The sequence below is a fragment of the Brassica oleracea genome, chromosome C5 (assembly GCF_000695525.1).
Source record: "Brassica oleracea var. oleracea cultivar TO1000 chromosome C5, BOL, whole genome shotgun sequence".
Classification (NCBI taxonomy): Eukaryota; Viridiplantae; Streptophyta; class Magnoliopsida; order Brassicales; family Brassicaceae; genus Brassica; species Brassica oleracea.
In genome coordinates, this window is record NC_027752.1 from 1411454 (window position 1) to 1425107 (window position 13654).

Genomic DNA, 13654 nt, shown 5'->3' on the forward strand with positions numbered 1-13654 from the left:
GTGTCGCTTTCTCTTATTTTGATTGTTGTTGTTTAGTCTGTTTCCTTTGTCTTTCTTTTCTGCTTCTCTGTTCTTCTCTTGTAATAAGTTGTTTAACAACAATAGTGTATCCTTCTTTCAGAAAATGGTAAGCTTAACATTTTACCAAAAAAATAAAAAATAAAATAAATTACCAAATTAAATAATCCACAAGAATATGTATTCTGGAAAGAAATATTGATGTACAATAAAAATAAAAGTTATATCTAAAATATGTATATTAATAAAAGTACTTATATAAAATTGTATGTGAACAAGTTTTAGTTTTGATGAATAATTTTTAAGTGACAACTGCAATATTTTTAACGAAAATTTCACAGATACCTATTTTCCCTAGGAAAGGACCAAAGAGGAGCAAAAAGAACCCCGATGGACCTTTCATGTTTATACGTATACATGATCATGTAGCAAAATGCGTTGTCGTGTCTCTTCATTAGAATCGATCATTCAAGTAACAAATATGTATGCATCTCTCTTTTATCCCTTACTTGATTCCCACGTTGGTAGCAACCTGACATCAAGCTTAATTATCTTGTTTTCTTTCCCTTCTCAAGTGTATATCCAAAGTCATATCTCTCCTCTCAATACGCTATGGACTTCTTTTTTCACTAACAGCAATTTAAATAGGGTTGTAATATATATTAGTGAATAGCGATGAAAGAGAATGTTCACGTTAGCTAGATCGAAAACATTTTTATAAAACCAGAAAAATTTAAACATATGACCACTTCTCTTAGTAATTGAAAGAGCTTATCCTCCATCTAGTATACGTAATTCGTATATGACATGCAAGGAAAGAGGTTGCAAAAATATTGAACCACTTTTCTTCTCACTAATTATTGTATTTGTTGGACGAGGATAAACTAATAGCAATAAGTATAACATATGAGAGAATAAATAAACAAGTAATAGTGGACTGCAAGATTATCATTTGAGAATTAAATAGCATTAATCATTTTGAAATAAAAATAAATTGTGACTACTTTAATAAACACCAATTTGCTTCAAGTCTTCTTCTCTATTTATACATCTTCTCCAATCCAACAAAAGACACACACTTATATACACTAAACCTTCCATCCTCTTGTCCTAGAAAGCTCTCCATAATCTGAATATTTCTTTTCTCACACATTCATTTGCTTTTGTTATTCAGAACTAAACAGAAGTAACTTCCTAAACTCTGTTTCAAGATGCATAAAAATAACAACAAGAAGTCTCTCAACATCTCAAGCATGTTCCAAACCTTCATCCCTGACAGCAACATTTTCTCCCGACGCTGCATTTGGGTCAACGGTCCAGTCATCGTCGGAGCTGGCCCATCGGGCTTAGCCGTAGCCGCGGGCTTGAAACGCGAAGGCGTACCGTTTATCATCCTCGAGCGAGCTAACTGTATCGCTTCCCTGTGGCAAAACAGAACGTACGATCGTCTCAAACTCCATCTCCCCAAACAGTTTTGCCAGCTACCGAACTTCCCCTTCCCTGAGGACTACCCTGAATACCCTACCAAGTTTCAGTTCATCCAGTACCTTGAGGAGTACGCAACGCACTTCGACATCAACCCTAAGTACAACGAGACGGTCCAGTCAGCGAAATACGACGAGACGTTCGGGCTGTGGAGGGTTAAGACCATTTCCAAGAGCGGGCAGCTCGGCTCTTGCGAGTTTGAGTATATCTGTAGGTGGCTTGTGGTGGCTACTGGTGAGAATGCTGAGAAAGTTGTGCCGGATTTCGAAGGTCTAGAGGACTTTGGCGGAGATGTTCTTCACGCCGGAGATTACAAGTCCGGTGGAAGGTACCAAGGGAAGAAAGTTCTGGTCGTTGGATGCGGAAACTCGGGAATGGAAGTCTCTCTAGATCTCTATAATCATGGAGCAAACCCATCAATGGTCGTTCGCAGCTCTGTAAGTTCCAAAGTCCCAGCCTTTATAACCCAAAAAACAGAGTATCCTCTGTTTTCAAAAACAGAGCATCTTATCTTATACTCTGTTTTGTTTCCTTCTTAGGTTCATGTGTTACCAAGGGAGATTCTTGGGAAGTCCACGTTCGAGCTAGGAGTCACGATGATGAAGTGGATGCCGGTATGGCTCGCGGACAAGACACTGCTCCTACTAGCTAGGATAGTGTTGGGGAATACCGACAAATACGGTCTGAAAAGACCGAATATCGGACCGTTAGAGCTGAAGAACAAGGAAGGTAAAACACCGGTTCTTGACATTGGGGCACTACCGAAAATCAGAGCGGGAAAGATCAAGATCGTCCCAGGGATCATAAAGTTCGGTCGAGGAATGGTTGAGTTAGTCGATGGACGTGTTCTTGATATTGATTCCGTTATTCTAGCTACTGGTTACAGAAGCAACGTCCCTTCATGGCTTAAGGTAATAATCTAGACAACATCTGTCGTTGTTTCTTTAAAGATCTAGCGTGAAATTTTATAACATTTAATGATGTCGGAAGGAAAAAACATGAATAACCCACCCGACCAGGTCCGAGTTTAGTGAAACCCGACTCAAAGTGTGTTATTGAATGTGAGCATTAAATGCAAAAATCACAATCTTAGAAAATATCAAAAGAAATGTTACATTTTTATCGAAAAGGATAGAAGCTCGTGGTACTTAATTGAAGTCGCTTTGAATTATATTTTGCAGGACAATGACTTCTTTTCCGATGATGGGATACCGAAAAACCCGTTTCCAAACGGGTGGAAAGGAGAGGCGGGATTGTATGCGGTCGGGTTCACGAGAAAAGGATTGTTCGGCGCGTCGCTGGACGCGATGAGTGTGGCTCACGATATCGCAAACAGGTGGAAAGAAGAATCTAGGCAACAGAAGAAAACTGCTGCTGCTCGTCATCGTCGATGTATCTCACATTTCTAGTTTGGGAAATAAATAAAAAAATATTAGGGCAAGAAAAAAATATACAAAAATGGAGTATGGTAAATTAGTATTTGGATGAATGTGAACAAAACAAAAATCAAAGAGATAATTAAGCCCTCTCCCCAGAAGAAGAAACCCAAAAACAAAAAGTGTGAAAAATAAAATATAGTTGGGTTTTTTTCTTTGTTTTAAGGAAGATGTGGCTTTTTATATATATATATGTATTATGATTTTATTATTTTGTTTTGAGAGTGCTTTGTTTTCTTGTTTTTGTGTATTATTTTTCTTCTTCGTTTTAGATTTTGAACTCTGTAAGAAGTTTTGCTTAATCTAATATGACAAATGTTATTATGTTTTTTTTTTTTATCTTGATGGTTTTTTTTAATTGATTGAGCAAAAGAAGGAAGAAAAAAAAGAATGAAACAACTAAGATCATGCTGTTTCATTATTGGAAGAATACTCTCATACGTTAAGAGCTGTTATTTAGGTGTTTTAGGAATCATTATACTAATTTTGTAATGATTTAATTTGACAAATGATTGATTACACATGATTATATTGGACCATTAATACAAAATAACATGATTACTCATATCCCAGGGAACAAAACATGCATTTATGATTTATGTAGGATATGCAAAATCCAATAGCGATGCAAGGGAAAAAAAAACAAAAAACATATATCTACCATTATCATACAGGAAAGGAAACTATCAATGAAAAATGGAATTATATATATGATATAGATATAATTTAAAACGATTATACATATACATTTGAAACGGATTCAGATCCAAAATATGCAATATGTAATAAATATATCTCTAAAGATTATTATTTAAGTTTTTCATTTGTCAAATTGCACTTCAAAATAATTTAAGATGCCAGAGTAACTTTATTTCCACCAAAATATAAAAGACAAAACTTATACATTCTCTGTATATGGACAAAGCCTCTGCTTTTTTTTTTTCTTTAAAACTCTGGTGCAAAGAGACCATACATTTATGAGTATCAAATTTCATTCGAGGTCTGAGACTCTGCAAGCAAACCCATTGAACCAGCAGAACATAGAATTAACAAACAAAAGGACAAAAAAAGTAAACCGTTGAAGTTTGTATTTGTGAGTGAGTGAATAATGAAGGCTAGAAACTATGGTTCCTTCATTCTCTGATCCAAACAGAAAAACATTAAAAGCTAACTTCCCCCAACTGTGTAAATGTCTGGTTCCCATCCTCTTAAAACAGTTAATCATGTTCACACAGAACCCTGCAACCTTTTACTCAGACATCACCTTAACCTAAAGATATGGAGGAAGGTAACCACATGGGTCATTTGGATTCAGCCGCCGATTTAGACTGTTCTCTTATCAAAAAGAAAACACCAAACCGACACAAATTTTTTTTTTTGCCGGTCTTACCAGATTCACAAGAGAAATAGTTTTGGATATTACTAACATACTACCAGTTGAGAAACAGTAGGACCAATGTACATTACTACTCACTGTAGAATGAGTGAAACATTTGTAAACTTACATGACCAAACTAAAGACCTTTACATGTTCATTTCTTAGAGAGCATTTGATCTATCTGACCGTTCTTGTTGTACATTTCTACTATCTTTTTGGAATATGAAGGCATGTGACTGTTGGCTCTGCAGATGACAATGCCACTTTGGTTATTATAAAGCTAATATAAACGTTTATCTCTAGGAATGTGGTTCAGACTTTTACCTTTCTTTTCCCCATTTTCGGTTGACGTGCAAATAGTTTCTGATGGTATGGTAATCCAATGAGTACCGAGCAAATTCTAGACCCTTCGGACCAACCTGAAGCAAGAACGCATTTATCCAATTATGACTTTTTGCTATTAAGTTACTTGCCAAGTTTGTGTTTATATAGACAGAGCTTTACCAAACTTAAGATGAATGCTATAATGTTTCCAACAAATAGTGGCGCCGGCTGAGCAGGACCTTGACCTGAGAAAAATATAGAGAAGTGAAATATTTCTATTACTTCAGACAAATGATAGTATAAGTTTCATTGCATTGCTTTGAGCAGAGATGATTCAAGAAACATACCAAACTTAGCAGCATCGTCTGCCTTGACGGTCTCTGTAACAAAAGGTCGCCGATCACCCTGAAAACAACAGCAAAAAGATACGTTTGTCCGAGTTTCCTTTTAACTAGATCTCTCAAGTCTTATAATAAGTAACATTAGATATTATAAGTCTTACGCTACTGATTGTTGGAGAGATCTCCAAAAGGTTTTCTACTAAGCTTAGCATTTCTTTCCCGCGCTCATTCCTGTAGTTTTATGCATAAGCACCACTAGTTTTGGCCAACCTCACTAGACTATATGGTTCATGTTAAAAATAGGGAGGTAGAAGTATTGACCTCACTGTAATATACTGCGGATGGTCAGTCATGTTCACACCTGAATACTTTGGAACACCCATATAGCCTATAACCAAATCCTATAACCATACATAGAGTTATAAGGAACTGTTTGAAATAGGTAAATGGAATGGCATCTTAATTGCTAGAGAAACACTCACCGCTAATGCATTTGTGTAATCAAAGCAGCTGCAGAATAGAATAGAAAAGAAAAGGAGACTTTAGAAGGTCACAGCGGCAATACATTGATTATACACAAACTTTCTAGGCATTACCTATAACAAGATGGAGCTATGACATCAACTAAATCGTTTGCTGGTAGAGAGAAATAGGGAACCTGTTTTTAGCCAAACAGATTTTCAAAAAGCTGCAACATCGCAGAAGCAATACAGTATTTTAAGTAATTATATACCTCTTCAATGTGTCCGTCCAGGTGTTTAAGTTGGACCTGCAAGAGAAGTCAAAACAAGCTCAAAGCAAAATGCTCGTTGCTAAAAAGTGTAGGAAAATTTATAGATAGCGGTAATGTATCTAACCTTGTAATCTTGCATAAACTCATAGTGGAGAACAGTCTCTGGCTCCTTACTAGCCGCTTTAAGAAACTTGTCAAGTCCTTCCCTTGTTCCATTGTCCACTATTGATTCACAAATATACTATTAGTACTTAGTAGGATATTAACAAATCTAGGAAGGATGAGTAAATTATTACCACAATTAGTGCCTAGAACATAAAGCTTTTCAAGATTAAGATGCTGCTCCACTGATCTCAACGCTGCAGCATAAGAAATCACTCTGCATTATAACACTATTGAGTCATGGTATGGAGGAACTTTGAAAATATAAATATAATAAAAAGGAAGCATGTAACAAAGACATTACCTTGCACTTGGCAACCCACACCGCAAAAGAGAAGACGTTTCACTCCGGAAGACTGTTACAAATGCAACTTTTAATATATATTTCAAATAGACTAAAAGTGATAGTAAACACATGCAAGAAACAAAGGGTCTGCGAGCAAATAACCTCGATTAGTTCAAGAGTATTCAGATTAGGAGACAGAGTTGGTTTGACGCCTCTTGCTGCCAAAACTTCTTCAGGTGTTCTTTAGAATGAAAACAAATAAACATCAAGAGGATGGAGACTTGAAGGAGAATGGACTCAAATAAATCACGGAGGGTTGGTGGAAAACCTGGCTAATACTGGTCTTGGAGACAATCTATCTTCAGGGTCACTATTAATTCAACAAATCATTTACATGATTAGATGGAAGAATCTATATCTTAGTCAATTACTGAAATTAAACAGCAGTTTTTACCTTTGCACACAAACAACAGCCTCAACCATGTTGGATTTTAGCATCTCAATGGCTATGGTTGTGACAATTCCAGTCCACTGTGCTCCTACAACCGAAGGTAGAACGCAAATGTTACATAGCTTTCAAGAAGAGTTTTAGGGATCACAAGAAAAACAATGTTTCTGAGCTTCTTCGGAAGAAATTATATAAAAGAGAAACAAGAGAAACTGATGCATTGAAGCCAAAAACAGCAAAACTTTGTCATCTTAAACGAGGCACAAAAATGGCCTAGCATCAATTTACCTTCAACAGGCTTCAGCTTACGAGCATAAAGCTGCTCTTGATGGACCCCAAAGTATGTATCTTCTAAGGAATCTGCTTTCCTTCCTCTACCATGCACAACAGGTTCCAAGCTCTGCACAAAAACTTATAAAACTTTAATAAAACAAGAATCTTAACCCACCATCTTGTCTATTTCAAGGTCATATGGACATTACTTCAATCCTTGACATTCCATCTCCAAGAAAAGCACATGCATCCTTCACATGGGCTATGTAGTAGGTGTCGCATAGCCCGCATCGACTGCAGAAACCCCATTAAAACAACCAAGAATTCTGATAAGAACCAGGGAAACAAATAGGGAGTTAAAACAAAAAGGACAGAACCTGCAATGATCTTTTGCTGGATAGGTGCCTCCCGGTGGTATAGGTTTGGATTTCTCCCTCCAATCTTCTCTTAGTTTCACTTTCCTTTTGGGCTCCATATTCACATCTGCAGTTGAAGAACAGAAGACACAATGAACAAAGATTACTTCATGCAGGTTCCAGAAGAAAGAAAAACACAGTGGATGTAAGAAAATAAGACAAAGATCGATGCTTTTGAGTACATAAACAGACACAAACACAATCCACGACAAGTTCCAATTTGTCTTCAAGTGCCAAAATTTTCCAGAATCTTTCACACAGTTTCAAGGATCGTTTTTGCACTCAAGGGTTGACGAAATTTTATAAAAAGACGGGTCTTTTAAGAAAATTGAAAGAATCTATGACATGTATGAGCTGAGCAGACAGCAAAACAGAGAGAAATAGAGCAGGATAAAGTGAGCACCTTTGGAACGTGAAGAAGAAGAAGAAGAGTTAACGACAGAGAAGAATGGAGGAGGGATGAGAGAGAGCTTGGAGGTGACAGTAATCATGTTTGCCCAATGAGGAGAGAGAAGATATTTTTGCTTTTGAACTTGAGATTCCTCTGAAGATGATAAGAGAAGAGTCAAAATCACAGACCAATAACAAATAACCGGTTAAAGAGTAACCGACCTCAAACCCAATTTTAAACCGGTCTGAAGGGTTTTTATTTGATGTCTGATGAAACTCTTCCTTTGTCTCATTTTACAATTGAAACAATTACAAAAAGAGATTAATATTCAAACAAAACCAATACAAGAACAACTGTCTGTTGAATCATTCTTTCTCATATTACTCCATGGAAAAGATAAAACAAGAAAATATTATTAATCCTCACTGAAAACATTCATTCATCATCATCATATGACTTTGTGAGAGAAACTAAGAAGAGATCACCAGACATCAGGACGGAGTTCCCCAGTCGCCGGTGGCATCCAACGACCAGAATTGTAAACGTTCTCACCAACTTTCCATCCTGGAACATCCTTCATTACATCAGCCTCGTAGTCCAGATATTTTTTCCACTCCGACACAAACCTATTAACAACACAAAGAATATGAGCTGGGATTACTCATTGTCTGAAGGTTGCAGGAACAAAGACTTAAATTTTAAAAGAGAAAGTCATTTACCTTTCATCTTCTTCAGCTTGAAGAATGGGAAGTATAGCTCTACGAGCAGCATATTTCTCTTCCTTCAACGCCCTACACATCAAAAATCAATCTTATTAAGTAAGTTCTTACTGATAACGAATTAAACGCGTCACGAGGGAATTGAAAGTTTCTGATGAGAAGCTAAGGAAGTCCATGGCAAACAATACGAAATCAATTTTTTCTTGCTCACTAGAAAAACATTGCATATTAATGTTGTTAACTGATAACGGATAAGCCAGATGATATGCCACTAAATGACTAACAATCTGCTATCAACTTGTAACTAGATTGCTTTCTTTATCTCAGCTTAACGATAGTGGCTTAAGGGGTTGTAGATTCCCACATCTCCTAATATTATATCCGTCATATAACCACAAATCCTAAAGGCAAAACTTGCGGTGATTAAGCTCCAACCAAAATGCCATGGAACACTAACCAAACAACACACACACACAAAGTAACTGGACAAGATTTAAAATCACCATTTCTGGTACCTTCCATAGGTTAGCCATTTCTAAAGTTTACGTTTTTATTGCCTCAAGTTTAAACAATTAACGAACCAAAAGTTTATGTTTTTATTACCTTAAGTCTAAACAATTAACGAACCAAAAGTTTATGTTTTTATCACCTTAATTTTAAACAATTAACGAACCAAAAGTTTATGTTTTTATCACCTTAATTTTAAACAATTAACGAACCAAAAGTTTATGTTTTTATCACCTTAATTTTAAACAATTAACGAACCAAAAGTTTATGTTTTTATCACCTTAATTTTATACAATTAACGAACCAAAAGTTTATGTTTTTATTACCTCTGCACACAAAACAAAAGTTCTTAACTCTAAAGGAAAACTAGTCATTTCTAAAACCAGGATGGACCATAAAGCTTCTAGGCTATAGGAATCTCCTTATTACCTGCGGATTTTGTTTCCTTGCCCGACCTGGTACATTCCCCAAGCAAACGCACCAGAAACGGTGAGAAAAATCGCCATGGCGCTAGGACCCGTGTTCGATATCCGGCGAGCGTATCGCACCGGCGCAAACCCACCCGGCGGCGGACCATCCTGAAGCAGCGGCATATCCTTCACACTCGCCATTCCCGGCTTCTTCCTGATCATCGCCTCCGTCATCTCCCCTCAATCGAATTGACTCTCTGATCACTCTGAGATCCGATTCGATTTTGCTAACCGAGTCTTCTAGGGATTCAGAAGAAATGACGTAGTTAACGAACTGGGCTTTAAAAGCCCAAGCCCATTTATTTGTAAATCATTCAGAAGATAGTTAATAAACTGGGCTTTTAAGGCCCAAGTCTGTTTAATTCGTAAATCACGTGACTCACGTGATTGTCTTCTTCTTCTTTCTTTAAATAATAAACCCCTAAAGTTCTCAGAATCTTCTCTTCAGCCGCCGATTGTGTTTCTCCTCCTCTCTACGATCATGGTGGGGTTTAAGAACAGGTTCATGTTGATGGAGGTTTATCTCGACCCAGACAAGGATCTCTTAGGAGAAGGAACTCCTGTTATCCTCACGAAACTCAACCTCTCGGAAGCGATCAAAGACAGCATCCTCGTCAATTTCGGCGAGTGCGGTCTCGCCTCTTGTCTCGGATCCTTCCACGTCGCGTATGTGAACCCGGTCACGAAGCTGTGCATTGTAAGATCGTCGAGAGATGAACACAGGCGAGTTTGGTCGGCGATGACGCTGGTCAGAAGCGTCGGGAACTGCCCCGTGGTGTTTAACTTGCTCGATATCAGCGGTTGCATCAGAGCGTGTCGAGACGCGGCCTTGAAGTGCGAGACGGACAAGTTTAATCAGTCTGGTAAAGGATTGTCCGAAGAGGAGATTCGAGAGATGAATAGGTGTTTAGATAAGCTCAAACTGTTGTAATAACTCGACTTTTTCGAATTTGACCCCTAAGTTTTCAAAATGTGCAATCATTCCCTTGTCTTATATACTGTTGCGATTTGATCTGGATATTTATGGCATTTTTTGTGAGACTCGGGAACTCAAGGGGCACAAGTGCAAAGTCGTCTTAATTAATAAACTCGAAATTATATAATTGGAGGAGCCATTATCGTCTCTGAAGTTAAACTCTTCTGTGGAAGAGAAGAATCGAATCGGTATTGATCATCTAGCCCTTTTCAAAGTCGCTGACTTTATCGATAAATTTACTCTTGTATGTTGCATTACACTTGATCATTTTAATGGGTTTTATTAGATCTGTTTCGCATCTTTGACCAACTGTGTTTTTGTATATGCACGCTCTATGTTCGATGAAATGCCTCACAGACGTGGTAGCAAAATAATATTCATGTTTCTATCTTTAGCGCTTGATCTATTTATCCTAGCTCCTTAGATTCGATTCTTAACTTTAGCTTTGTTGCTTTTTGGAAACTGTTTGCTGTTTTGGTCATGCGTTTAGATCCCATCAGTAATCATCTTCCTGTTGCTGAAGTGAATAATGGTGGATGATGTGCAGGAAAATGAGAACCCCAAGAACCCTGGAGGTATGGAAGCTAGGCACTGTCAACTATTTGAAGTCCCTTAAACTTCAAGACAAGTTGGTTTCTGAGAGAAAAGCTAATCGAATCCCCGATACACTCCTCTCCCTTCAGCATCCACCAACTTACACGTTGGGTAAACGTAGAACCGATCACAACCTACTCATCCCTGAAGCTGAACTCAAGAGCATTGGCGCTGAGCTTCATTATACTCAAAGAGGAGGAGATATCACTTTCCATGGCCCTCACCAAGCCATCTTATACCCTATCCTTTCCTTACGCAGCATAGGTTTTGGTGCTAGGAGCTATGTAGAGGCATTGGAGCGGTCGATGATCGAATTTTCTTCGCTTTACGGCGTGAAAGCTCGTGCGGGAAACAAATGTGAGACTGGGGTTTGGGTCGGGGATAGAAAGATTGGTGCTATTGGGGTTCGTATATCCTCTGGAATCACTTGCCATGGTCTGGCCTTCAACATAGATCCTGATATGAAGTACTTTGAGCACATTGTTCCGTGTGGGATTGCTGATAAAGAAGTTACATCTCTGAGAAGGGAGACAGATGCTCAGCTTCCTTCCGAAGAAGTGATTCATGAGCAGTTGGTTACCTGTTTGGCCAAAGTGTTTTCGTATGATGACGTTGTGGTGAAGGAAGATCCTTCAGCCATTTTAAACACCCTGGAGGATGACGACTAATAGCGCATTCATCAAGTTATCTTTCAATGTATTTGATTTGAGATTTGTAACACTTTATATCATTTGATCATCTATAAGCATTCATCAACTAACAGTATCTTAGTCCGAAGCAGCGAGGTTTACCAAATGAGACACCAAATCTTCAAGGCAAGAAAACTGATTCAATAAACTCTTTTGGAACTCTTCAGTCTCATCTGATCTCAGCTCACTTAAACCTTCGTTGATCCTCTTCATTCCGTTCTGCAATAGCTCCACTCCTCTGCAAATCCCTTCTGGGAGTTTCCTTCTCTTGTTTGGTCGTTTCTCTGCTTTCTTTCTTCTAGAAGCTTTTGCACTATTGGATTAACCTCCATGCCTTCTTTAGAAAGTAACTCGAGTTCCTCTTGTGAAGGAGTGGTCGAGAGAAGCGCATGTTCTTTCTCCAAGAACATCTTTAGCTCAGACATGAACCGCTCTTTTTTGGCTTCTCTACCCAGTAGCTATATCGAAAGCTAGAGCAGCGTCTTCAGGTACGAATCTCCATAGCTGGCTACAGCTCGTACGTGCGCAGAAATACCCAAACGCAGTAACCGCGTGGTGTACCAAAGCCCAGTGGCGTTTCCTGAGAAGCAGATGGTAGAGTTCCCACACCGCCCGGCTCTTTGGAGAGGTTTCGGTTTCAGACATTTCGTAACTGACAAGTCCTGACAAGAAGAGAGCAAGGCTTGGTTCTGATTTATTGATGATGATGATGATGCTTATCAGTTTCTGAGATGAAAAGCTTTTGAAGCTCTGTTATGACATTGTCCATCTCTTGGCAAGTGTATAGCTGCTCGCTTCTTGAGCTTTGCATCTTCTCCAAGCTCAAAAGAATACCTCATGACAGACCGAAAAAATACAACTCGAGCCAGGACCAAAACTCTGGCACTTGAAGCTGATTTAAAAGATATAGACCAGATATTCACCAATGATGTTTTTGTCTGCGAATCATGGCTCTGTTTATCATCTACGAACAACGAATCAAGAACTGTGAGCTTGAATTCTTGTGTTAGTTCACCTGCATTCAACAGAGACGAACAACAGAGTCTATCACCACTTGTGGAGCCTTGAAAATCTCCGAGGAGAAGGATTCAACTTTCTTCCCCAAATTAAAGTGAAAGCTATTAACAGATGACAACAATGCAACACACTAATGTCAACCTACAGTAAAAATATGGAATTCCAGTGGAAAATATGTTAATAAACCAGCTTCATGATTAAGATGAATCCGGAAGATACCTTGGCATTCAATATCACCTCCTTTGTCAAATTCAGAAGCTCTGAAACAAACTTACGAACTGTAACAGCTAAGGTTTCTGTAATGACCCACTCCCACCATCTCCACTTCTTTCTCCAACTCCACCACTTCCACCTTCTTCTCCACCATCTCCACCATCTCCACCTTCTTCCCCACTATCTCCAACTTCTATAAAACTCAAGAAAAAGAGAGAGAGAAGAAGAAGAAGAGAGAAAGCTCACCTGAGCTCGTCGCCGGAGCAACCGTGCGCCGTGATCACATTCAGCTTGCCACCACCGATAAACACCCTAGGTAACCGCCGGAAACCGCATTCCTTAAGCTCAGTTTCGTTTCCGTTTAGTAAATCGCCCATAACTTCCTAACCGTGATGAATCTCGTGAATCCAAGACCACCATCGTGTTCCTCTCGACGAGACGAATCCGTAGCCACCGAAAAAGCCTCAATCGGAGCCCGGACGAAGCCGCACGCACCTCCAGAAGTTTCGCCACTGCGCGCGCGTGAGGTACACGCGCCGCCGCCAGACCACCGTCCTCCGCCGAAGCTCCGCCCTCACCGCCGGCCATATTTCCGGTAAGCCGCCGCCGGAGCTCCGCCGTTGCCGCCGGTGACCGACACCGGTGACTCGCCGGCGACTCGCCAACTCGGCCGAGTCGACCCGGTGAGTCAACTCGGTGACTCGGTCAACCGGTGGTTTGACCGGTTTAAATCGATTTCGATTCGGTTAGGTTAAACCGGTCGGTTAAAATCAATTGG

At 39.1% G+C, this 13654-nt stretch overlaps 5 protein-coding genes across 7 annotated transcripts; 3 read left to right on the plus strand and 2 right to left on the minus strand.

Moving 5' to 3' along the window:
- The first annotated feature begins 1112 nt into the window (after positions 1 to 1112).
- LOC106293797 (probable indole-3-pyruvate monooxygenase YUCCA3) lies at positions 1113 to 3032 on the plus strand. Its single transcript, XM_013729440.1, has 3 exons — positions 1113 to 1940; positions 2043 to 2414; positions 2685 to 3032. The coding sequence occupies exons 1-3, from the start codon at positions 1230 to 1232 to the stop codon at positions 2910 to 2912; spliced, it is 1311 nt and encodes a 436-aa protein (XP_013584894.1). The 5' UTR covers positions 1113 to 1229; the 3' UTR covers positions 2913 to 3032.
- Positions 3033 to 4333: 1301 nt separating this feature from the next.
- LOC106294953 (7-hydroxymethyl chlorophyll a reductase, chloroplastic) lies at positions 4334 to 7844 on the minus strand. 2 transcript variants are annotated; one of them, XM_013730678.1, is made up of 19 exons: positions 7704 to 7844; positions 7262 to 7367; positions 7094 to 7178; positions 6900 to 7011; positions 6618 to 6702; positions 6492 to 6533; positions 6326 to 6404; positions 6182 to 6233; positions 6012 to 6074; positions 5840 to 5937; positions 5716 to 5751; positions 5579 to 5640; positions 5465 to 5492; positions 5304 to 5383; positions 5144 to 5213; positions 4989 to 5046; positions 4822 to 4886; positions 4642 to 4736; positions 4334 to 4562 (listed from the first exon to the last, which is right to left on the minus strand). In XM_013730678.1, exons 1-19 carry the CDS (start codon positions 7789 to 7791, stop codon positions 4472 to 4474), a joined length of 1395 nt encoding a protein of 464 aa, XP_013586132.1. In that variant the 5' UTR covers positions 7792 to 7844; the 3' UTR covers positions 4334 to 4471. The 2 variants fall into 2 exon arrangements, with proteins under 2 accessions (XP_013586132.1, XP_013586133.1); XM_013730679.1 differs by having other exon boundaries at positions 7483 to 7799.
- Positions 7845 to 7973: 129 nt separating this feature from the next.
- LOC106294959 (NADH dehydrogenase [ubiquinone] 1 alpha subcomplex subunit 13-B) lies at positions 7974 to 9626 on the minus strand. Its single transcript, XM_013730684.1, has 3 exons — positions 9347 to 9626; positions 8411 to 8482; positions 7974 to 8317 (listed from the first exon to the last, which is right to left on the minus strand). The coding sequence occupies exons 1-3, from the start codon at positions 9559 to 9561 to the stop codon at positions 8173 to 8175; spliced, it is 432 nt and encodes a 143-aa protein (XP_013586138.1). The 5' UTR covers positions 9562 to 9626; the 3' UTR covers positions 7974 to 8172.
- An 87-nt stretch (positions 9627 to 9713) lies between these two features.
- On the plus strand, positions 9714 to 10394 carry LOC106294958 (probable ribonuclease P/MRP protein subunit POP5). The gene has a single exon (XM_013730683.1). The coding sequence runs from the start codon at positions 9869 to 9871 to the stop codon at positions 10316 to 10318; it is 450 nt and encodes a 149-aa protein (XP_013586137.1). The 5' UTR covers positions 9714 to 9868; the 3' UTR covers positions 10319 to 10394.
- On the plus strand, positions 10322 to 11717 carry LOC106294957 (octanoyltransferase). Of its 2 annotated transcripts, none has more exons than XM_013730680.1 (2): positions 10322 to 10551; positions 10911 to 11717. In XM_013730680.1, exon 2 carries the CDS (start codon positions 10915 to 10917, stop codon positions 11623 to 11625), a length of 711 nt encoding a protein of 236 aa, XP_013586134.1. In that variant the 5' UTR covers positions 10322 to 10551; positions 10911 to 10914; the 3' UTR covers positions 11626 to 11717. The 2 variants fall into 2 exon arrangements, with proteins under 2 accessions (XP_013586134.1, XP_013586135.1); XM_013730681.1 differs by having other exon boundaries at positions 10517 to 10607.
- The last annotated feature ends 1937 nt before the right edge of the window (positions 11718 to 13654 follow it).